General features: G+C 36.7%; 4 protein-coding genes across 7 annotated transcripts; all 4 read right to left on the bottom strand.

The window, feature by feature from the left end:
• Positions 1–623: 623 nt before the first annotated feature.
• LOC121809595 (serine/arginine-rich splicing factor RS40-like) lies at positions 624–3,923 on the bottom strand. Of its 2 annotated transcripts, XM_042210321.1 has the most exons (7): positions 3,811–3,923; positions 3,634–3,668; positions 2,927–3,049; positions 1,943–2,055; positions 1,561–1,796; positions 1,048–1,317; positions 624–936 (listed from the first exon to the last, which is right to left on the bottom strand). In XM_042210321.1, exons 3-7 carry the CDS (start codon positions 3,030–3,032, stop codon positions 861–863), a joined length of 801 nt encoding a protein of 266 aa, XP_042066255.1. In that variant the 5' UTR covers positions 3,033–3,049; positions 3,634–3,668; positions 3,811–3,923; the 3' UTR covers positions 624–860. The 2 variants fall into 2 exon arrangements, with proteins under 2 accessions (XP_042066255.1, XP_042066260.1); XM_042210326.1 differs by lacking the exon at positions 3,634–3,668 and having other exon boundaries at positions 3,811–3,873.
• A 1,389-nt stretch (positions 3,924–5,312) lies between these two features.
• On the bottom strand, positions 5,313–5,954 carry LOC121757797 (ethylene-responsive transcription factor ERN3-like). The gene has a single exon (XM_042153282.1). The coding sequence runs from the start codon at positions 5,952–5,954 to the stop codon at positions 5,313–5,315; it is 642 nt and encodes a 213-aa protein (XP_042009216.1).
• An 11,494-nt stretch (positions 5,955–17,448) lies between these two features.
• On the bottom strand, positions 17,449–18,395 carry LOC121809587 (two-component response regulator ARR14-like). The gene is made up of 3 exons (XM_042210309.1): positions 18,174–18,395; positions 18,005–18,081; positions 17,449–17,755 (listed from the first exon to the last, which is right to left on the bottom strand). The coding sequence occupies exons 1-3, from the start codon at positions 18,388–18,390 to the stop codon at positions 17,708–17,710; spliced, it is 342 nt and encodes a 113-aa protein (XP_042066243.1). The 5' UTR covers positions 18,391–18,395; the 3' UTR covers positions 17,449–17,707.
• LOC121809571 (flap endonuclease GEN-like 1) lies at positions 18,244–22,575 on the bottom strand. 3 transcript variants are annotated; one of them, XR_006052279.1, is made up of 9 exons: positions 22,178–22,575; positions 21,753–21,929; positions 21,118–21,288; positions 20,386–20,567; positions 20,039–20,285; positions 19,812–19,941; positions 19,143–19,606; positions 18,738–19,050; positions 18,244–18,384 (listed from the first exon to the last, which is right to left on the bottom strand). XR_006052279.1 is itself a non-coding variant. In XM_042210297.1 (9 exons), the coding sequence occupies exons 1-8, from the start codon at positions 22,370–22,372 to the stop codon at positions 18,799–18,801; spliced, it is 1,818 nt and encodes a 605-aa protein (XP_042066231.1). In that variant the 5' UTR covers positions 22,373–22,575; the 3' UTR covers positions 18,245–18,384; positions 18,768–18,798. The 3 variants fall into 3 exon arrangements, 2 of the variants coding, with proteins under 2 accessions (XP_042066231.1, XP_042066218.1); XM_042210297.1 differs by having other exon boundaries at positions 18,245–18,384; positions 18,768–19,050; XM_042210284.1 differs by lacking the exon at positions 18,244–18,384 and having other exon boundaries at positions 18,536–19,050.
• Between the last annotated feature and the right edge of the window lie 307 nt (positions 22,576–22,882).

Here is a 22,882-nt window from a genome sequence, read left to right as displayed (position 1 = left end):
AGTATCATTTATTTTTGTCCATGTATAGATAAGTCAACATTTATTACCCGGAAATAACATTTACTACTTCGCACAAGGAATATAGTAATGGGAAAATTACCATAAGATTTGACTATTATTTTCAATGATGTCATGCCAACCTTTATAGGAAGAGTAGAATATGAATAGTTGATCCTCGATTCGACTTTCTAAGACATTTAATTATTTCACATAAAAAAACGTTACAAAATGTTTCCAACCACTGTTTAGATCTGGATCTGATGATGAGTTTCGAACCAATTTCAAACCAATTGTGTTAGTATTAAACTAATTATGTTAGTACTATTAAACTAATTTCAAACCAAATGTTTCCGACCACTGTTGAATTATGTTAGTATTAAACTAATTCGATACCACACATTTCTATTTCATTTTTTATATATAAAAACCAACTGTTTATAGTTAATCTATGCGAAAGAGTGATAAAACAAAAACAGCAATACAATTTTTTTAATTATAATGCCTGTTACAAAAATCCTTATTAATGAACTGTATTACTCCGTTTATATTATGCTTTAATACACCCCATCATAAAAATTTGTCGGAATAACCAAAAGCAGATAACCATAATCAGAAAAAGGGAATTAGAAAGCACATACTACTTAATAAAATGCAGAGTTACAGACTTATAGTAGTCTAGTAGATAAGTTTTCATGCAAAATCTCTAAGCAAGCAACACTACATGGAGTGGTGAATCTCTAGCGAACAACATAACATTTAAACCAAATACCGAGCTGGAAACTGTCCATAACAGTGATTCACAAGGGCTGCTAACCGAACAGACCGAATAACCACCAAATTCTTTCAACAGCTCTTCTTAATCAAGAGTCAGATCTTTCACGAACGGGAGGAGATCTTTCACGAACAGGAGATCTTTCACGAGCACGAGGCGAGCGGCTGAGGTAAATGACAAATGAGATGTTGAATCAACTTCGAGTTTCAACCATAAAAATAACTATATGAAATTGCAAAATAAATATAGAAATGAATATTAGTGAAGTGGAGTACCTTTTATATCTATCGTTGACCGGGCTTACGGCTCTGCCATAGTCAGGGCTGCTTCTTCGATCGGATCGAGAATTAGGTGCAGTGCCATGCCCATAATCAGGGCTGCCTCTTTCCCTATGGTATGGACTTGGGGAGCGTCCACCGCGACCATAGCTTCTTCCATTGGGTGGGGACCTGTCCCGACCCCTTTTATCAGGGCTAGAGACATTTCTTTTGTCATCATCATCCCGTGTTGCATACTCCACAGAAATAACCCGGTCCATGAACTTGCTGTGTTGAGGAAAAACAGTCTGAATTAGAAGAATAAAACACAGAAGCTCACACATCACAAATCATCTCAAATAAAGTAGGTTCTAGCATATTCATATCTTTCTTGTGCAAATTGAAATTGGTATATAACATTAGGTGATAGTCAGGTTGCATATCTTTAGGCAGTACTTCTCTTTGCAGTAACCATCACCCACAACCCAGCGAAGAAAACACCAAGTCATGACTGTCTAAATATTAACAAACCTCATCTTAGCACTTTCAAGTGCTCGGGTAGCATCTTCCTGCAACTCAAATTGCACAAATGCAAAATTCCTTCTGATTCTGACATTTGATATCTTCCCATAGTGTTCAAAATGCCTTTCAAGATCCCTGGTCCTTGTATTGACAGGGTCAAAGTTAATAACAAATAAGGTTTTCGAAGGCTTCGCATTGGCTGAAGATTTCCTTGAGCTGTCAGGATTTCTGCCACCACGTTCTTGCTGCATGTTCAAATTTGATGATGTCAATTTTGTTATAGCATCAAATGAATCAATCCTTGTACATCAATGCAGTAAAACAGCCAAAAGGCAATATTAAGAATATAATGAATGATGTGCATATTATAAATAGACCATCCGAAATATACCTTGGTCCACTCAACACGTAGTTGGCGTCCTTTTCTGCCGAACTCAGATCTGTCAAGTTTCCTTATTGCATCCCCTGCATCACGCTCATCTTCCATATAGACGAAAGCAAAGCCTGTAGAGCATTAGAGCCCAGATGTTAAAAAACAAGCTATAGGTCTTCAGCTGGCAAAAAATGCAAATAAAGTTCAGATGGCTACAGTGAAGACATTCAATTACCAAATGGTAGAACTAATACATCTACCACATATACCCCTGCAGATCTGAGGGATAGAAAGGAAAAAATTCATACAAGAAAAACACAACACCTGCCACTGGATCCGGAATGAACATGCTATTTATGTTGAAAGATGTCGGAAATTGAAGAGATGGCAAAGTCATGAGGAATGCAAAAGGCAATGGTGGAAAGTGTAGGATGGTGGGACCATGGCAGATCATATTGGTTCTTTTTCGAACAAACAAGAACATGTATCTTGGGCACAAGCCAGAAAATAAACGCAGAGAACCATCCATCGAGGAAGATTGTGGAATATCCAAGGAATCCTGCGCCAAAGAAACTTTTGAGCATGGAGGTTCCGCTACAGAAAAAACGCGATGTTTCTTCTTCTGGCAAATAACATATATAAGCATTTTTATTAGCAATTATTTGACATAAAATATTTGTCCTCCAAACAGACTCAAAGGCTCCCTTCAAAGCTGGTCAAAATTTATACACAAAACAAGGACTGATACAATCAATCTGCTCCTTTCCTGTGGTTATATATTCAATGGCAATGAAGAGGTACATCATTCCCCTCCTGAATCAACCTCTTCACTAACAATTCAGGACAGGGCACTAAAAACCTAACACAGAACCTTCTTGGGGAACCATGATGATTATTTGACAAAAAAAAGTCAAAATTAAAACGTACAAATAGCACTGTGTGATCCCATACAGACTATAGAGTATAGATATCACAATAGCTTAATATAACACAGAACCTTACCTGATTTCATATCCACTCTGTCGACCCTCCCATATTTTCTAAAGAGGCGTTCGATATCAGATTGACGAGCATCAAAGTCCAAATTCCCACAAAATACAGGCGTCATGATATTCTGAAATTTTCCTGCAAATTTACAATTCCTCAACTTTCAATATCATTGACAACGTAATTATTCTTGAAAAACAGATAATCGAAACTTTTAGCAGCCAAATTGTCTAAAACACACAAGTTTCAAGTGAATATATTAAGTTCATACGGAGTACTACATAATTCTCATTACAGCAAGTGAACAAAAGACACTCACTATTTTGCAAAAGTTTACCTACAATTCTCATACTATAAAAGACTTAGTCATAATGAACTTTCGATCTGAATATAACATGTGCATTAAAAACTAAGTATTACTATAAGAAGCTCCTATACCTCAACTGACAGCTCTATCTAATACTAGTAATTACCTTCTCCATAAAATAGCCCACAAAAACCACAAATCTCCTTTAAACTAGAGCATAAGAAGAAACCACAGGTAATAGATGGAGCAGATGAAGAATCGTTCAGCGCAGGTGAAAAATTCGAAGAAATACACTTTACGATTGAAATCAAAATTTGCACAACCACAAATACCATAACAAAAGACAAAGAGGTAAACAAAAAAACGCAAATTAAGTAGCCAATACATAGATCTGTTGAAATCCATTAGTAGATACCTGAGTATTAAACCTCGAACTTTTTACAATTCGATCTGAAATCCGAACGCAAAACAAAAAAAAACAATGAGGATTTAGAAAATCAGATCTACAAAAACACTCAGTTCGTACATAATAAACACAAACAAATCCACGCGAACACAGACGGGAACGAAAGAAAAGGCATTCAAAATCCACCTTTTTCGAGCTTGTTTCTTTCTTCGGGACAAATTGACGTGAAGAAACCCTTGAACTAATAAGCTTGGGCAAGTTTTGGTAGTTGAAATTAAAACGACAACGTATTGAACCTGGGCTTGTAATTGGGTCCATTGTTTAGGAGATTGGATATATGAGTCTAATATTCTGTCGGTCCCATAAAAATAGAAACATTTGAGACACATGAATTTCAGTACATAATTGGTAAGATAAAAAAGGAGACGAAAGAAAAATTAATTAGAGCATTGTTAATGTAAAATGTGATCCACCTCATTGGAGAAAAATAAGTTATCAAAAATATAAATGTGTTATTTTAATTTTCCAGAGCAGACCTAAAAGAGAATAGTCTCTATTTTATGGAATCGGATGTGTATAGTATTTGACAATTTTTAATTTAAAGTTGAATAAATCTCTTTAGATAACATTAAGGATATTTAAAAAACATTGCATAAGTTCTAACTAACCTAGTTCTATAAGTATTTATTTTTCGTCTTCACTGATAAATATTCCATTAAAAATTTCAGTTATATTTTGTATGTACTTGTTGGTTGGAACTAGAACAGCATATTTCATCAGATGACAAAGGGAGAAATACAATCACCACAGAATGGAACCTTTCGAAATTTAACTCAGGCGTTTGTTATAAGAAAAGGACCCATCAATTTCATAACATATAAAAAGAATGAAACATTTGAATTAATGAAGAATTCAAATTTTTGTGTGGTTATAATTATATGCATGGTTAGATATAATATTAATAACGTTGTTGTACACTTGCAACCAATTTCATGGCCTGCTCTTGATTTTCTTTATTATTGACACAAATCCAAACACCACACATTCTTGCAATTATGAGATCATTAAATACTTTTATTTATGTATTCATGTTTGTCCATGCACTTGATTTCATCACACAACTTACACAATTTAGTAGTGAAATTAACTAAATTTGAGAATTTTTAGAACTTAAACTCGTGGCTAATTCCTCTTTTTTTGTTATTTCTCTTTGAGACTTGGTTAGATTAGTATTAATATCAAGAAGTTATAACAGAAATAGGACGCTTTGGCATTGTTTTTAAAAATTTATGATAAATTTGAGATGAATTTGTGTTTTTATATTAAGAAAACCTTATCTAGAAAAGTCTGAAATGCCTTAACGTGAAATGTCCGGCTTCGTCACTAGATTCAGTATAATTAGTACAGTGTACTTTTTGTGTTCAATGATGTAAACACAAGTATTAATTCCCTCTCTTTGCCACTCCTTATAAATTAATTTATATTAACCCAATGTATAATAGCAACAAAACTACCAAGTTGACGATAAAGAATGATTATGAACTAGTAAAGCAAGTGGATTATGTTCTTGCATCAGCATTAGCACTACTGTGTTGACTGGTTTAACCCTTGACCTATGTGAAGGCCAAAACTACATCTTCTCTCCATTATTCTTAATGTACATGTTTTTTTTTCTTTTGATTCAATCGTCACCACCATTCATTGGGTGCCGGAGATTCCGTAAACGTCGACGGCACTAAAACAGACGACGAAACCTTGAATCTTTTGCTTCTAGAACCTTCTCCGCCGCCACTCATGATTTCGGAGCCAAATCCATCCGAGTTGAGCTGGACACTTGGCACGATGACGCTCGGCTGCACGGCCTTCTCGATCTTCTTGATGTCGACGTGGCTGTATTGGTGGTGGTGGTGGAAGATGCTGGCGAAGGTGAAGTGGTCGCTCACTCTGCTCTTTGATGATGAGGAGGATTTGTTGTCGGTGTTTCGGGCCATGATGTTTTGGAGATTCTTGCTGAGCTTCGCCTTTAATGAGGAGAAGCTGAGGCCGTTGGATTGATCTGTTCCGTTTATGGAGATGGGCGTGGGGCCCGTTGGGGCGAAGTTGGTGCGGGCATTCTCCCCGCGGAGGGCGCGTGCGGCCTCGTCGTAGGCGCGTGCGGCCTCCTCGGGGGTGTCGTAGGTGCCGAGCCAGAGGCGGACGCGTTGGGACGAGTCCTTGATCTCGGCCACCCATCTCCCCGACGGTCGCTGCCTCACGCCCACGAATCTCCGCGCCGGTGCTGGCTTTGTGGCTTGAGCGTTGGTGATTTGTGTTGTGTTGAATCCGGCCATGATCGAGTGAGTTAGTTTTGTTTGGAGACGTACACTTAATTTTTTTGGTTTTGGAATAATGTTTGGTGGTCTATTTATATTGGGGCTGAGGCCTAAGCGTAATTCTTGAGGAATTCTACTCAATTATTTGGGATTTTGTCCACATCTAATTGAGTAATCATGCATATTTATTTTATGATTTATATTCAAATTGTGAGCTTGATTAGTTTGGCTTGATATGTAGCAAGCGTAGCTACGGAGAACTCTTGGATTAAAAAAATGGGGATGGCATCATTTCATGTACAAAAGTAACTAGTAAGTTGGCTGAATAAATAAATATACAATAGGTTACGGCTAAACTAAGAGATATATATGATCTAGCTGTTTAATCTCAATCTTCGACATCAAAATACCACGTTTGAAAGTTGTGAAAACTTGGATGCAGGAAGGATGCTACAAGTTTCGTGGTTGATGGCTAAAATTGTACTCCTCTACTATTCACGAGTCTCAATTTTTTTATTTCATATAGGAGTATAAATAATTGTGTATATTTTTATATCATCATAACAAACGATAAAATAAAATGTAAAATTTTCATTTAAATTTTAAAAGAATTACTACTTAATTTCTTTAATAGTTTCGTAAAAGAGCCGTTAACAAACGTTAAAAAACAGAAACATGTATACAAAAATTCAAAACTCGATTTTCTAAACTAATTTTTTGAGCTTCATTACATTAAATCTAAACTAATTTTTTGGCAGTTATATATTGATCGATTCCAAGAAAGAGGTGACCCCATGCCTAGCTTGAAACCAGTCAAACTACACTAGGTGATCAAAATCGTGCTTACGAGCTAACACCAAACAGTGTTCAACGCATTAAATTAGGATTAGAGTGAAGACAAACATAAAACGCGCCTTATTGATTATGTGACTAAACCCATTTTGGAACGTTAATTTTTGGATTAATTTGAAACTCAAGATTAGTAGTAGTATTAAATTTTTTTTGTATTGTATTGTAGATGGAATGATTTGGGGGTTTTCAATAGCAACGTGCCGTGTCCTTTGTGACGTTGGTTTCCCTTTGATTTAATCATTCTTAATTTAATCATTGTTAATTTAATCATAATTAATTATTTGAAAGAGGGATTTTGTCTGTTTCCTACAACTAGATTATGATCATGCATGCAGCGTTGGATTCCTTTGTTAGTGTTAAACTGTACTTACAAATCAGTTTTAAATGTGTTATTTTGTCTGATATTTAGCAGTAATTAACTTTGTTGTTAAAAGTAGAAAAATATACTCCGTATTATTGAATTTATTTCATGATTTTTTTTTTGCTGCACAGTTTTTTTTAATATAAAAAGAGAATTTAATTTAACATAATTTGTCCCTTTTCATTTGCATGGTGATGAACCCACTAATTTAAATACTCTTTTGTTTGTGAATTGGTGTGTTTTTGCATGCGTGACCTTTCTCAATGTCGATGGTTTATTTCACTGTTTGTTCGAATGACTTAGTCTATGTAAAGGGTTGTAATTTTAATTAAAAAAATTATGATTTCCGTTCTATATAAATAAGTGTAATCGACTGAATTTCATAATTTCTAGATTTTTAATTTAAAATCAATTCATTGCGACGCATTACGTTTTCAAGCACCGTGCGAGTTTCAAGTCATTCCAACACAAAACGGTTTCACCGTTGTCGGCATCTACTGTTGGAACTACATCAACTCGTGTCTAGTCAAAATAGATATTTAAACCGTGGACGGATAGAGTATTTGGAAACAAATAAATTCATTCTGACACAGAACGTTTCGGCTCGTTTTCAGCTGACAATGTCTTCTGCTAGAACTACATCAACTCGTGTCTAGTCTAAATAAATTTGTTCGCATGGCAGACGTGGTGACGAACTCAAGTTTTCTTCATATTTAAGATAATTTCTTTGTATTAGTATGTATCATAATTTTCAAAATATATTAGTTAGTACAAAATCCTAGTGTGATAAGTTGAAGCTGCTTATTGGTACTGTGCAGCCTGCATTGATGACTTGTGATTGGATTTTCTACCATACATAATACTCCCTCCGTCCCACGTTACTTGAGGCGTTTCTTTTCGGTACTGGATTTAAGAAAGTTATGTTTAGTGAGTTAAATAAAGTAGATGAGTGAATAAAGTAAGAGAGAGAGGAGAGAATAAAGTAAAAGAAAGAATAAAGTAGGTGTGATTAGATAATTTGTTTTTAGTTAAAAAGAGAAATGACTCAACTAACTTGGGACAACCCAAAATGGAATACGACTCAAGTAATGTGGGAGGGAGGGAGTAAACAAGGGATTAGTAAAATTTATGTGAGTGTAACAAAAAAAGGACAAAGTTTATATTTTTAAATGAAGACCATAGTAAAATTGGCAAAAGAAAAAGGTTGCTATTTAAATACGAGGAGATCTCTGTAATATCTATAGACGGTAAACATTAGTGTTTTAGAATCGAGATACCTTAGTCAAGTTGTTTGCGGTACTTATCTGATTAAAAGGGTACATAAATCTGTAGATTAATTTATAAGTTAATATGATATGATATTGATGGGCACTGCTCTAAATAATTAGGGGCATTTGGAATAGTTTCTTGTCATTTAGGAAAATAACAAAATTATCAAATTCTCTTCTTTATAACACCATTTCTTGTATTTATTGACATGTTGAGAGTAGACCACCACATAAAAGTTAAGGAATATTTTGCCTTTCGTAATATAAATATTTATTTAGACTAATTCCAGCATTTTGTAAAATGGAAATTTGAATAGTTTGGAGGCAAAACTGAAATATGAGGAATTCGATGTATTTGATACAACCTTAAAATAATTACTAGTATCAATAAGGAGCGGACTTCATTTTTAATTGTATATTCGTAATTTAAAGATGACAAACATAATTTTTTATAATTTTTTATCCATCTCATGATAACTCGAACACGTGATCTTACAAAATCCCTAAAAATCACCTTTCGAACAGTAAATAATCTTAAAAATAATGCATTGTTTGAATTAATAACCCAAGTCCTGGCCCTCTTATTGGGCCAGTAAAAGTATAAAGAAAATTGAAGCCTCCTCCTCAACCGATGGATGAAAATAGTCAAATAGATCTGTTATAAATCTTAAAATCCAAATTTTTTAGTCGATTAATTTGAGAGTAAAGGCCAAAATTGGACCTGAACATATAACTATTTTATGATTTTTATAATAAATTTTATCTTTTGGATTTTTTGGTCCCGAACATATGGTCATTTTACGATTTTGTTCTTAGACTAACTGTTCCGTTAAAAACTAACGATCAGCAGGTTTAATCCCGATTTTAACCAAATTAGACTTTTAATTCTGATTTTTTACTCCGTAATTAATTCCCTAATTATTTTAGTAAATAATCGTGCTAAGAGCATCCGCAATGGCGGACTTCTGCGCGGATGTCAGACCGGCGTGCACGACGTCCGCGCTGGACGTCCCCCATTGTTCAACTGTTCAGCGGATACGTACGTCCGATACGGACACCGCATGTCCGCACCTTTCCGCTGACGTCCGTCGAGATGTCCGTCATTGCGTTGACTCCCACGGACGTCGGTGCAGAATTCCCGATTTTTGAATTATTTTTTTTTAAAAAAATTCTATAAATACGTCTCATTGCATTTCATTTCATTCGCACCACTTGTTTTAACAAGTTTCTCTCTCTCTAAATTTCTTTTATATTTCCGTAATGTCTGGTAGTGGTAGTGGTAGTGGTGGGCATTATGAACACATGATGCGGATGATACACGCACGTGTGCGGGAGGCCGCGGAGAGGGAGGAACTAGCGGCCTCTGCGCCAGCGGTGCCCGACCCATCCATCGTCGCACTATAGTGCCTCGGGATCATCTCGCTGCCCACAGTCGGTTGTACGAGGATTACTTTGCGCCGGAGCCACGGTTTGGGGAGAACCTATTCCGGTGACGGTTTAGGATGCATCGTACGCTCTTTCTGCGTATCGTGGGCGCTTTGGAGCGTCGATACGGGTATTTTAGGGTGCGGGAGGATGCGGCTGGTAAACCCGACTGGTAGTCAGCTACTGCTTCAAGGATCATTGTGGGATTCTTGGCCTTGAAACCAGTAGTGTACATCCATTTCCAGGCAGCGGGACAGTTCTTCCATTCCAAGTGCATACAATCTATGTTGCCTAGCATCCCTGGAAACCCGTGCTGATTCCAGTGCATATCCAGCAGAGCCTGACAATCTTCGGGGGTAGGCTTCCGAAGATACCTATCCCCGAATATCTCCCTAACGCCCTGACAAAAATACTTCAGGCAGTCGCGGGCAGTCGTCTCGGCGATGTGGAGGTACTCGTCGAACATGTCGGCCGCACCTCCATCTGCCAACTGCCTAATTGCGGCAGTGCACTTCTGAATCGGCGTGTGGCCGGGTTTACCAGTCGCATCCTCCCGCACCATAAAATACCCGTATCGACGCTCCAAAGCGCGCACGATACGCATAAAGAGCGGCCGATGCATCCTAAACCGTCGCTGATATAGGTTCTCCCCAAACCGTGGCTTCGGCACAAAGTAATCCTCGTACAACCGCCTGTGGGCAGTGAGGTGATCCCGGGGCACTATAGTGCGACGATGGATGGGTTGAAGTACCGCCGGCGCAGAGGCCGCTTGTTCCTCCCTCTCCGCGGCCTCCCGTACACGTGCGTGTATCATCCGCATCTTGTGTTCATAATGCCCGCCACCACCACTACCACTATCACTACCACCACCACTACCACTACCACTACCGGCCATTACGGATATATAAAAGAAATTTAGAGAGAGAAACTTGTTAATATGAGTAATGCGAATGAAATGAAGTTCAACGGGATGTATATATAGGAACAAAAAAAAACATTTAATGCATTAAACGGAAATTCCGCGCGGAATTCCGCGAGCGTCAATGCAATGGCGGACGTCCACACGGAATTCCCCGCAAAATTCCGCGGAACGCCGCGAAACTGCGAATTCCTTCGCGGAATTACGTATCCGTGGAAGTGACGCACAATGGCGAACGTCCGCCACGGAATTCCCGCACGCCAGTGGGAATTCCGCGTGGACGTCCGCCATTGCTGATGCTCTAAGGGTGGAGTGGTAGTTGTCTTGTTGCCTTTTGGAGGTTGTGCTGTTGGCTTGTAGACGTGGCGGTGCGTCGTCGAGGTTGCCGGCGGCTAGGCTATCGTGCGCCGGTGGCAAAGCTGAAGTTCTGGTTTGGTGGAAGGAAAGGATTGGCTGGACCAGATGCAGCAGGAGACTGTTCATTTCTACAAGGAACAAACAAACCTTTATTTCAGATTTTGTGTTTGTGTCAATCGATTGCTTTAGAATATTAAATAGTATTCCATCCGTTCCCTCGTAGTTGATGCGAAACTTTTCGGCACGGAGTTTAAGAAATGAATGTTGAGTTTGTTAAATAAATAGATAAAAAAGTAAGAAAGGGAAAAAATGTAGAGAGAATAAAGTAAAAAGTGAATAAGGCCGAGAGAGTAAAGTAAGATAGAGTAAAGTAAAAGAGATAAAAATATTTTACTATAAATGGAAATGACTCAATTATGAAGGAATTTTCCAAAATAGAAAAATGACTCAACTATGAGGGAACAGAGGGAATACTACTACTTATAAAATTTTAATTTTTTGCAATTATTTAATATATAAGTAAAATATAATCTTTTAACATTATTTAAAACAATGTAGGAGTATCTCATTATTATTACTATATTCTTTATTTTCCTAAATTCTTTATATTTTTTAAATATCGTCAAAAAAAGTTTATGATTAAATGAATATAAATTTAAAGGTCGCACCATGGAGTTTGGAGTATTAAATAGTACTACTTATAAAATTTTAGTTTTTTGCAATTATTTAATATATACGTAAAATATAATCTTTTAATATTATTTAAAACAATGTAGGAGTATCTCATTATTATTACTATATTCTTTATTTTCTTAAATTCTTTATATTTTTGAAATATTGTCAAAAAAAATTTATGATTAAATGAACATAAATTTAAAAGCCACACCACAGAGGACTCGAACATGAGACCTTTGACCTCGGGCATTATTAACCTTTATGCCGCTTGACCAACTCACACGCACAAAATATTCTCATTTTTACCACTACCAAAAGATGTCAATTTGTGCATGGATGACATAGTTGAAAATTTTGACACTTCTTGATTTAATTCTAATTTCAAAGATTTTAGGCCGGAATTGACCAAATTTTATGATGTGGTACATTATATTCCCTTCGTTGCAAACTGATAAGGCTAATTTCATGCATAGTTTATAGGGTAAAATTCTTGTATTTGCGGAGTCTAACACTTGTTTTAAGCCAGGTATGTAGAAGATTTTCGCCAAACCCAGAAAAAGAAAATGACATTTGCATGGTCCAAGGAAACTGGCGAATAAGTGAGCAATTTGAAGAAAAATTACAAGACGGAGGAAATCTAGGAGCAGAAGGGTAGAATGGAGATTTGTACGAAGGCTTCTAGAAGATTATGTCCGCACCTATATAAAGAAGAAAGCATGCAATCAGAGGGGACCTTCTCGGAGAGGCCTTATGACCAGATTGTAGCTCTAGCTCACTACTTCTACATACTTTTGGGTTTTATCGGAAAATTGTGGGGGATTCTCGGGTTTACTTCGCTAGTTAGTAATTGGGTAACACCGTCCTTGCAGAGGGCAAAGAAACAATTTAATCGCTTTCATTTTACTTTACAGTCGTGAATTTCACCGAGCTTCGCCGTTCGAAGCTCGACCTGTTTGTTGTTGCATTTCCGTTGTTTATGAAATTTTTGTTTTCGGTATTTTGAGTTGTTGATTAATTTCGATCATGGATGCCATTTATTTTGAGTTTGATGATGCTGTGGAATTGGATGTTTGATTTTTGTTTTGATCGGAGCAGATCGTTCGAATCAGAAGTTATGGAGTTGATTTTGTTTGTTGTTGGGTTTGGAATGCTTGGATCCGAAGTGGATTAAGCATCCGACGGTTGGATCTAAAACAGGGTGATCGGAGTTGATGTCTAGCTTTCGTGTTTTCATTTCATTCCGTCTAGTTTATGTAGATCTATTTTATTTCCGGCTAGTCGCAAGTTTCCGGCGTCCGAATTTTTATATTCTGTTCGAATCTGGGTACGTGCTATGTTTTCTTCATGTTCGTGTTTAATTCAGTCGATGAGATGCATGTTGCTGTTAGTTAAAACTTTAGTTAGTTAGTTGCAGTTTTTTCTTCCGTACTTGTTATTTCTGGAATATGGTCCCCGCTGTTACTCGCTTTCTGTTTGGTTATATTAGGGAGTTGTTTGCTCAGTCCAGGAAGTTAGTTGGTTATTTTGATGTTCGTTGCAAACGTGACGTTTACAGTTCCTAGGTCTAGTGTTTGATTCTGTGCCTAGGTCTAATAGTAGTTAACCTCAACCCAATTTGAGTGGCAGCAGCCGCTTTCTAAACCAAAGTCTTTAGATGTTTTCTTACGAGTCCATCTTCGTGGGATCGACCCCTGCTTCTCTATACTAGTCTATAGTATAACGGGTTGAGGGATCTTTGAAACACGAGCTTTGTGTGTCCAACGACTGAGTCTTCTATATTCCCTTGAGTTCCTAGACCTAGTGATCTAGTGGATTCATTGGGGTTAGTAGCTCGACCTAGAACATTAGAACGCACACTGCACACACATCGCCTCGATGAACCTTCACAAACATAGCACATTTTAGGATGATTTTAATACACAATTGAGAAAGTAGAAAAAAAAATTATTGAAGTATTATTAATAGAGAATGAGTCTATGTCATTAAAGAAAAAGAATTACGGTATAAAAATAAATTTATTATCGGATAGACCAAAACAGTAAAAGTATCTATTTTTAATTATTCAATCGTTAGATTAAAATAATATTTATTATTAATTTTACGATTAATGAATATGAAGAACTGAAAAATAATGGTAATTTAAACATAGCATAACATTTACTGTACTATTAAAATAATAAATCTATTAATAATAATTTTAATAGAGTAAAGGCCAAAACTTGTCTTAAACATATGAACATTTAGTGAAGGATTTTTCTTGTGTTTTTTTTGCTGTTTGGCATCTTAGAATGCACGCTTTATTGTTGATAATGAAACTGTATTATGAAGAAGTTAATTCTCATATGTGTGAGCAGTAGACAATACATATTTAGTTACAGAGAAGATTGATTTGAACCATAGTTTATACTCACCACCAATCGCTTTAGCTGCATCTTCTTCATTCATATGAAAATTGATTTGAGAACCTCATGACTAATATTGAAGGAGTAGGAGTTTTTTCTCTTCTCTCTCTTTTGTATTTGAATCTGAGGCAACAACGGTGCATTCTTCTTCTTCTATAATTTATTAAAAATTATTGTAAAAAGAGTTAAGTATGATATAAATAAAAAATATATATTTTTTTATTTTCTATAAAGAATAAATATATACTGTATAAAGGAAAAGTTCGTAATAATTTGCATACAATTGATGTGTGATTACATGATGTATATAAAGGAAAAGTTCCTAATAATTTACAACGTTGATGTATGTGTGTATGTATATATAGATGATGGCTAATCATCTTGACTAAAAAGGGTGTCATCAAATTCTTGTGTATCAAACTGGTCGTATGTGTTTCCTATTCCATTAAACAGATAATCATAATTTCCACCTTGCTCAAAAATATCTTCTACCACTAGTGGTGGTGATGCTGGTAGAGGAGCAGCAGCAGCAGCAGGAGAACAATTCTGCTGCAATATATCATCAAGGTATCCCTCCACTGGCAACAATGCAAAATCTTGATCGGAAGGAAGCACTGTCGAGGGATCGTGGAAGGGAGCAGCGTTCGCAGAGGTATCCCAAGGCTGCTGCAGGTCTAGCAAAGAGTTGCTGCATTCTCCTGTTTGTTGAGTTGGAGGGCCTTGGAGCTGGCTCTCGATTTTTGGGGCGTACGAGGAGAGCAATTCTGCTTCTTGGCCATGAATTCTTGATGAACAACTCCCTAACATAGAAGATTGCTGCAGAATGTAGCTAGCTGATTGAACAGTGTTCGGATCCATATAGCGGTGTTGTTGAACGTAGCTCGTGGATTGATCTTGTGATCTCCCTGTAGCAGAAAAATCTGGAACTTTGTTGATCTTGTTGATGGAGCCATAATCTATGTTGTCACCAATGAATCTGTATCCCACAAATGTGCTGTTGTTGGAGTTGTCATAAGATGAGCAATGTTTTGCTCTAAGTTGCATCATGTTTCTCAGATCACTGAGATGTGAGCCTCTGATTTTGGGGTCGAAGACAAGATCATTACTCAGAGGTGATGTTAGAACACCTAACTCTCTGAGGCCAGCCCTTGCACTCGTGCAAGGAAGTGAGCCCGGGATATTTTCCTGTTTCGTGTAGCACCGATGTTTCTGCAACCGGTGAAGAATCAAATGATGAGAGTATGAATTTCATGAGACATGCTCATTATTTTGATGAGATGGTTTCAAAACACACATTTCCAGCATTAAATACTAAGATCTCGTCGCATGTACATAGTATGATTCGATTTCTTTGCAAACGCATGCTGATTTCAGTTATGAAACGAACCTGTAAATGGCTGGCAACGTTCTCCCTGGTAAGGCCGGGAACGCCCATAACTTCGACTATTCTCTTGGGAACAGCCTCTGCGAAAACAAGACGAAAATGTTGCTAAAACAATGAAAAAAACTAGATTGTCAAGAAGTGCATAAAATGACTTGTGATCTTACTGTCATTTCCCAATCTAGCAATGGCATCCACAAACTTCTGATGCATTTCCTTTGTCCAAGTAACCCTTTGCTTCTTCCCTTTATTGCGATCGTCGTTGCTGTTTTCACTTCTCTCCTCGTATAACTCCACAGCCTTCCGTTTCGAGGAAGAAGCCTTGTTTGTTTCAACATTTTCTTGCTGATTAGCTGCTGCCCCAATTTTCTCTTCCTTGACTCCTTTTGGATTCACCAAAAGATTATTCAAATCATTTAAGCTCAAGCCAGTCAAAAAATAAGCAGAGAAACTATGCGGCTCGACTTTGGGCTCGGCCCTCTCATCCGTACATATCATCACTGCAAGTAACAACGAGCCGATGCTGATCAAGTTCACAAAGAATAGTACTAATACACAAGCATACCATAAGAAGCTTTTACTTACAGAAAACCTTCAATTTCAGCCTTTTGTCGATATTTCGGATGATTGCTTCGCCTTCTGATTCCAACTTCTGCACATTTGTAATAACAAGATCAAGCCTGTCCTTGTTCTCCCATATCGAATGTAAAGCATCGTAAACAGTTCCAGTATGCAAAACTGAGGAGAAAAACAAGAGACGTCGACTCAGATATAACTCAGCCACAAAACTCAATCCAACGAAGCTAAAAAAAAGTCGAACCTCATTCCATTCGTACCTTCACTAGTGCAGTGTCGAAGCACCTCAGCCACCTTTTCTCCGCATGCTGTGTCATCATTGACCACAAGAATCCCCATAGAGATAGCTTTGTGGGCATTCATCTCAGGAAACTGTAAAAACAACACCATCATTCCTAGACTAGTAGGGCGAAAGACGACGTCTAGGTTGGTAAAATAGGAAAGGAAGTAAGAGGGAGGGATTAGATGACTTACCAGGCTTCTGTCTTCTATGAATTCATGCAGATACATTGAAGATAACTATCTAACAGAAAAACTTCGTAGTAATTTATATACATAGCCAAAAAAAGTGTAAGATATGAGAGGCATTTAAATACAAGGATTCTGCATTAAATGTAGAATTACCAGATTGCATATGAAGAGTAATTACATGAATTCACGCCATTTAGATTGCTTTGTGTAGTAGTCCATTAATTAATATGAACAAGACCAAAACAGGAAAAGTGACATCTTATGTTAGACTAATGTGATACAAACAATAGAACATATACAAGGCCATCTCACAAAAAAAATCATTATATATGGTAGAGTGGTTTTGTATAAATTGATTACTGGTATATTTTGAAGAGGTAATACTTTTTCTGGCTTGGATTTTGAAAAGATGCAAGTTTTAAAAATGAGTAGAATGTGAACAGTAAATCTTAGTCTTGTTTTTTATTTTGCTCTGTTCACCAATATTAAATTTTTATCTATTTATACAGTAAGTCTTTATGAGTCTCATTCTCACTAATAATATGTCAATTATTTTTCTTATAATCTCTAATGCTTCATCATTTTTTCACTAAAACATATGTTTTCACTGCAAGATATTTTTTATGTGGATGGATATAGTATGTAATATCAATTTAATATAGTAAAATATAAATTGAATAAGTTAGTGGAATTTGTGGAGTTTGTTTATTATTTATAATAATAAAAATGAAATGACACTTCTATGACGGACAAACCGAAATAGCAAAAAGAGACTTATATTGCCGAAAGGAGGAAGTATTAATTTGTACTCCACCAACCAAATTATTTAAAAGCTCAAATATCACATTTAAATTTATAATTTTGAAATTCTGATCATTCATAAGTTTGAAATACAACATCTAACTTTATATTTGCTCAACTATAAAAATTATTTATTTAAACATCAACCATAAAATTCTTGTAAATTAAACAGGTCTGTTTCGTATTCCATTTCCATTAATCATGATTTCCACCTTTGCTGGTGTTGGAGTTGTCAGAAGATGAACAATATTTCGGTCTGAGTTGCATCATGTTTATCGCATCATCACTGGCCCGAGAGCGCGTCCGTTTGTTTCATGTAGCACCGATATTTCTGCAACGAGATCAACCAGCTTTCTTGAATGAAGAATAGTGAATTTCATGAGACATGCTCTTTATTTTGATGAGATGATTCTTCATTAATGATTTCAAAACTCAGCATTCAATTTGAAGATCTCATCGCATGTGAATACTATGATTCGATTTCTTTGCAAACGCATGCTGATTTCAGTTGTGTATTCAACCAAAAAAAAAGAAGATGAATTTGAATCCACATCATCTCAAATGTGGACTAAAAACGAACCTGTAAATGGCAAGCAACGTTCTCCCTGCTAAGCCCGGGAACGCCCATAACTTCGACTATTTTCTTGGGAACTGCATCTGCCAAAACAAGACGAAACTGTTGCTAAAACAATGGAAAAAACTAGATAATCAAATTGTCAAGAACTGCATAAAATGGCTTGTGATCCTACTGTCATTTCCCAATATTTCAATGGCATCCAAGAACTTCTGATGCATTTCTTTTGTCCAAGTAGGCCTACGGTGATTGTCGTTGCTGTCTTCACTTCTCTCCTGCCATAACTCCACAGTCTTCTGTTTCTGGTTCAAGCACGCTGCATCCTCAATCGAGGAAGAAGCCTTGTTCGTTTCAACAATGGCAGCAGCATCAGAAACAGGTGATATCTGCATGTCAGATACTAATCAACTAACAAAACAGTAATGGCAAACAATTTATTCACACAAAACCAACTAAATGCAAGAAGAGATAGCAAATGGAGAAAATGGGCATGAAATTTATATACATAGCCAAACAAGGCCTCAGGTATCAGAGGCATTTAAAACACAAGTATTCTGCATTAAACATATAATTATGTTTGTTCACGCCATTTTGATTGCTTTCTGTAGCTTTAAAATCAAATCACATCAACTATATTCCTTCCTTCCAAAGGAGAGAGAGAGACATTGCCACCATGAAGAGCTATTTACACTTGAAAAGAGTATCAATATCAACAAGGCCAAAACAGGAAAACTGAAACCTTATGTTAGACTAATGCAGGTTAATTTACAGAAGCAAAGTGTCACGAGAGGGTGGCGGAATTAATCAAATAGAAGGCGCCGTCTGGCGGACTTGGAAAATCTTGAACTTGGATCCCTCCCTTTGTCGTTAGAGGAACCAGATCCCTTCTCGGAATCCTCCTCAGGCTTGCTTGAGTTACGCAGTTTGGAGGAACGATAAAACTCTTTAATGCTTAGCTGCACTCCGCTGGATGTGGATGATTCCGTTTTTTCAGGTGTTGCTTCAGTGCCCGAGTTTGATTTCTTTCTTTTCGACGTCATTTCTTTCAGCTCCTGTCACATACAACATGGTTACTGTCAGCATGCAGGAAAGTTTATTAAAAAAAAGAAACTATTACTTTCGAATAGAGAGTGAAATATCTCACCTTTTCCTTCAAAAATTGGTTGGCTTCCTCTGGAAATGCCTTCTGTACAAGCTCCATATCTTCATCAGTCGACAAAAAACAACCTCCAGTTTCAATATGAATATAAGGAGCATCCGTATCTTCAGTCAAATCAAAAGGTTCATCGAGGTCTACTACCAACGGTAAATCAGATTCTTGAGGAATTGGGTTGGCAGCATCCCTCAATCTGGCAGCAGCCTTCTCCCATTTAACAACATAGGATTGATGTCCATATCTTGTCTTAACACGCTGAATGCTATGAAACTTGTACGATCCATATAGTAAGTCACTGGTTGGGGCTGAGGCCATACCTCGTAAATATAATGTTGATAACATTGGTAGTATTCTTTGCCTAATATAAGATGGTTCCCAGTGTTGCTGATAAGCAAGGTAATCAACCAGCATTTCTGTGTTGGGACTTGCCCATCGTAAATGTGGCCTATCATCTGTCACAAAGCCAAACAAAAAATATTAAAGAATTGTTAACATGAAACTGCCAGAGAACAGAAAGTTAGAAACAGTAGCAACATATGAGCTCTTCATCTAATTCCTAAAACATCAACATCCATCCTTCTACCATTTCCTCGATCAGCATGTTTTTGTGTATTCATGCAAAAAGTATTGACATATGATAAGTTCTAGCAAACGTACCAATTCCATTATGGTTGCTCAGGTACATCTGTACAATTTCATCATTTGGAAAATTTTCCTGTGATGCAATCTTTCGGCAAACTGCAAGTTTCCAGGAGGCGTCTTTCTGCTTAGCTTTTTCTTCTCTGTCCTGAAATCAGATAACTAAGATTAAGAAGCTGCAAACAGGAAACTAAAATTCAAATTCAGAAGAAGAAATACGAATGAGTGGAGGACTAATTCTGTACCAAGTCACATGAAGTGCACAAACATTTGAATCCGGCTGATTTGTGAGAACAGCTCTGGCCAGCAGTTGAGTTGCAATGTTCACAAGAAAACTTGAGATGGGTTTTTTTATTTCCCGGATGGCCACAGTGAGAACAGTGAGGTATTCTTAGCTTCAAGGATTTATCATTCGAACAGCTTGCAGATTCATCTTCAGCACTATTGCGTCCCTGGATCACCAGTGGTTCTCCTTTGGCTACGTCATGCAGCCTGAGTAACATACAATGTAGAATCACACACCAGTATTAAGAATGATATTTTGAATGACTCATACATCAATAAGCAATGGACGAGCAAAGGAAACACAAACCTGGTCAATATTTCATCTTCACTAAAAATATTTACAAAGCGAACTGCAGTTTCAAGCCCAATTCCATTTATACCATTTAAATCATGATCGCTTCCAACCATCAAAGAAATAGCTATCAAGTGATTTCTCCTTAGACCAAGACCTGTCTCAATATCAGATATATGGTAGCACTCAAACGGCTCCTGTCCAAGATATGAAAGTTACATTCATTGTAGACCATATAAAGACTGAAATACCAATAATTACAGCAAGATAAAATATTAGTTTAACAGAACGGAGTCAAGAAAACCTCAGCCATAAAATGAATAAGTAGTGCTTAATGGGAGTCATTTTAGAGGACCATTCAAACATTATTAATTTATTATCTTAGTAAGCTGAAATATATTATAACATCGCAGCTGGCAGGGGATTTCATTCCGAGAACATCGTAAGATTGAGGCACATTTGGAGCTTAGGCTGGCTAGAACTGAAAAGAACATTTTATTCGCGAAAGAAAGATACTAACGATAGGACATTTACAAGACCATCTTGTGGTTCTATAAGCACCATATGTGGTGGCTCTCAAATTTAGTAGTAGAAAAGAAAGTTCAGTACAAATGATCAACACTCTCCACTAGATGTACATAATATATTTCATGTAATCATGTGTAATTCACTTTATCAACAAAAAGAGTAGGTAATAATAGTTCATCTTAGATATAAACCACAAGTAACTGAGTAAGAGGAACTTACTTTCGAGTTTGGCTGGATTCGCTTTACCACACACTGGGCACCATATAGAAATGCATCACTGTCAGCAGTAATACAAGCATCGACATGTCCTTCTCTATTTAACTGAGCACAGAGAGCTTCAGCTTCTCCTTTGGCTTTCAATATAGGCATTCCAAGGAGTTCGAGCAATTCCTACCAAAACACACAGGAACTATCAGATAGCTCCAGAATTACCCTAAGAACATCAAAGTTATGATCTATTAAACACGTCTAAATTCATTTCAAGTGTCTAGTTGCTCAAACAGAAAGAAACTGTTCCAAAAAACAAGTACAAGGCTTTGAGCAATGCCAAAAATGTAATGTGCATGTAGATTATCTAACCAGGCACATTTAGTAAGTCAAAACATGATTGTTCAATTTCAATGAAGACAGTGACATAGTAACATTTATAATATTTCTGTTCTTGTATCATTTTGACCACATTGAGTACATTCAGACAGCTGGGAAATGATAATAAATCTGAACATATTGAGTTAGAATCAATTATCAATGACATGCATCTATTCGAGAAAACCATAACCAGCAAAGACAATCACAAAAAAGATCCTTGCGAATTCATATCCAGCACATCACAACAGTTTGAGTACCCAACTCACCACACATTCTTCAATACATTTCTTAAACGCTCGATTCCTTTCAACTGATACACCTTTCTCTGCTTCTGGCAAACTTGACAAGTCCATACCAGATGATCGGAAGTACCGCATTATCCTTGCCTGAGATTTTAACGGGGACGGGGTCCCATCCAGTACAAAGACCGGGTAGGCTCCAAACTGTAACAATCAACCAATGTTATGACTTTACAACCATTTCAATATCAGAAATACACATACAAAAATCCTATCCAATTAAATATTAATAAAGCAAAATCCCCATCGCCTAGATTAAGAACTTCCAAATTTACAAACTACTTAGTTCAGTATCCGTCCTACCAAAAATCGAGACAATAAAGAAAACCAAAAGGCATAAAAAAGTGCATGCACAAGATTGTTGTACCTATGAGCAAGAACAAGAGTTGTACCTTGGAGAAAAGATTGACTGTTCGGAAAAAGGTTGTGCGAATATGGGGGTTTCTAGTGTACCCTTTAATGGCGGTCTCCTGCTGCACAATCCAATACGACAAATCCACTGCAACGCGTTTGTTTCTCAGGAAATCAAAGCCTTCGAATCGGGCGTAGGGTTTGAGCAAATCCCAGAAGTGGCCTCCAACCCCCATTGCAATTCGACTGAAGAAATTGAAGAATCAGTGAAAAATCATAGCTTGGGGTTTTTGCAATTGGGGCGGCTGAAAAATAAAAAAGGGTAACGCTTTTAATTCAATTTCTTGGTTGATTTAGGGGTTCAATCAATTGTTTTAGCGAATGCGATACCAATATGCAAACTGAAAATTGAAATTTAACCGTTGTGGGTGTCGTTCCGAATATTTGATGCAGAGGTGACAATTTTATTCGAATCTTTAAGGTCAATCTTTAAGAATTTTATTCGAATTTCGTGTGACTATATTCGATGAGAATCGAGATATATCTAAAACAGTTTTTATTATAAATTAATTAAGATATACTTATATGAATTATTTGGTTGTTTGATAATACTAGTATCACACACGTGCAATGCACGGATCGATTTAATTGCATCACAGTAAATTTATAATAAATTACTTAAAATCAAATATATGTATATTATCTAAAAGTTAAAAATCACAAAAGTAAAAAAAAAAAATTAATGT

Source organism: Salvia splendens, chromosome 1, assembly GCF_004379255.2.
Source record: "Salvia splendens isolate huo1 chromosome 1, SspV2, whole genome shotgun sequence".
Classification (NCBI taxonomy): domain Eukaryota; kingdom Viridiplantae; phylum Streptophyta; class Magnoliopsida; order Lamiales; family Lamiaceae; genus Salvia; species Salvia splendens.
Note: the sequence above shows the minus strand (reverse complement) of the source record. Positions and strands in the feature narration are given on the sequence as shown.

Bases quoted from the DNA above. Each gene is read 5' to 3' on its own strand.
- LOC121809595 (XM_042210321.1), bottom strand. From the start codon at position 3,032: ATGACGCCTGTATTTTGTGGGAATTTGGACTTTGATGCTCGTCAATCT. The intron at 1,797-1,942 runs GTATATTTCGGA...TTGAACATGCAG, and splicing joins TACGTGTTGAGTGGACCAAG to CAAGAACGTGGTGGCAGAAA. The intron at 937-1,047 runs GTACTCCACTTC...CATTTACCTCAG, and splicing joins GTCAACGATAGATATAAAAG to CCGCTCGCCTCGTGCTCGTG.
- LOC121757797 (XM_042153282.1), bottom strand. From the start codon at position 5,954: ATGGCCGGATTCAACACAACACAAATCACCAACGCTCAAGCCACAAAG.
- LOC121809571 (XM_042210297.1), bottom strand. From the start codon at position 22,372: ATGGGGGTTGGAGGCCACTTCTGGGATTTGCTCAAACCCTACGCCCGA. The intron at 21,289-21,752 runs GTGAGTTGGGTA...GTGTTTTGGTAG, and splicing joins AATGTATTGAAGAATGTGTG to GAATTGCTCGAACTCCTTGG. The intron at 19,051-19,142 runs GTGAGATATTTC...TGTATGTGACAG, and splicing joins ACCAATTTTTGAAGGAAAAG to GAGCTGAAAGAAATGACGTC.
- LOC121809587 (XM_042210309.1), bottom strand. From the start codon at position 18,390: ATGCAGATATCACCTGTTTCTGATGCTGCTGCCATTGTTGAAACGAAC. The intron at 18,082-18,173 runs GTAGGATCACAA...TTGTTTTGGCAG, and splicing joins TGAAATATTGGGAAATGACA to ATGCAGTTCCCAAGAAAATA. The intron at 17,756-18,004 runs GTTCGTTTTTAG...ATCTCGTTGCAG, and splicing joins ACGTTGCTTGCCATTTACAG to AAATATCGGTGCTACATGAA.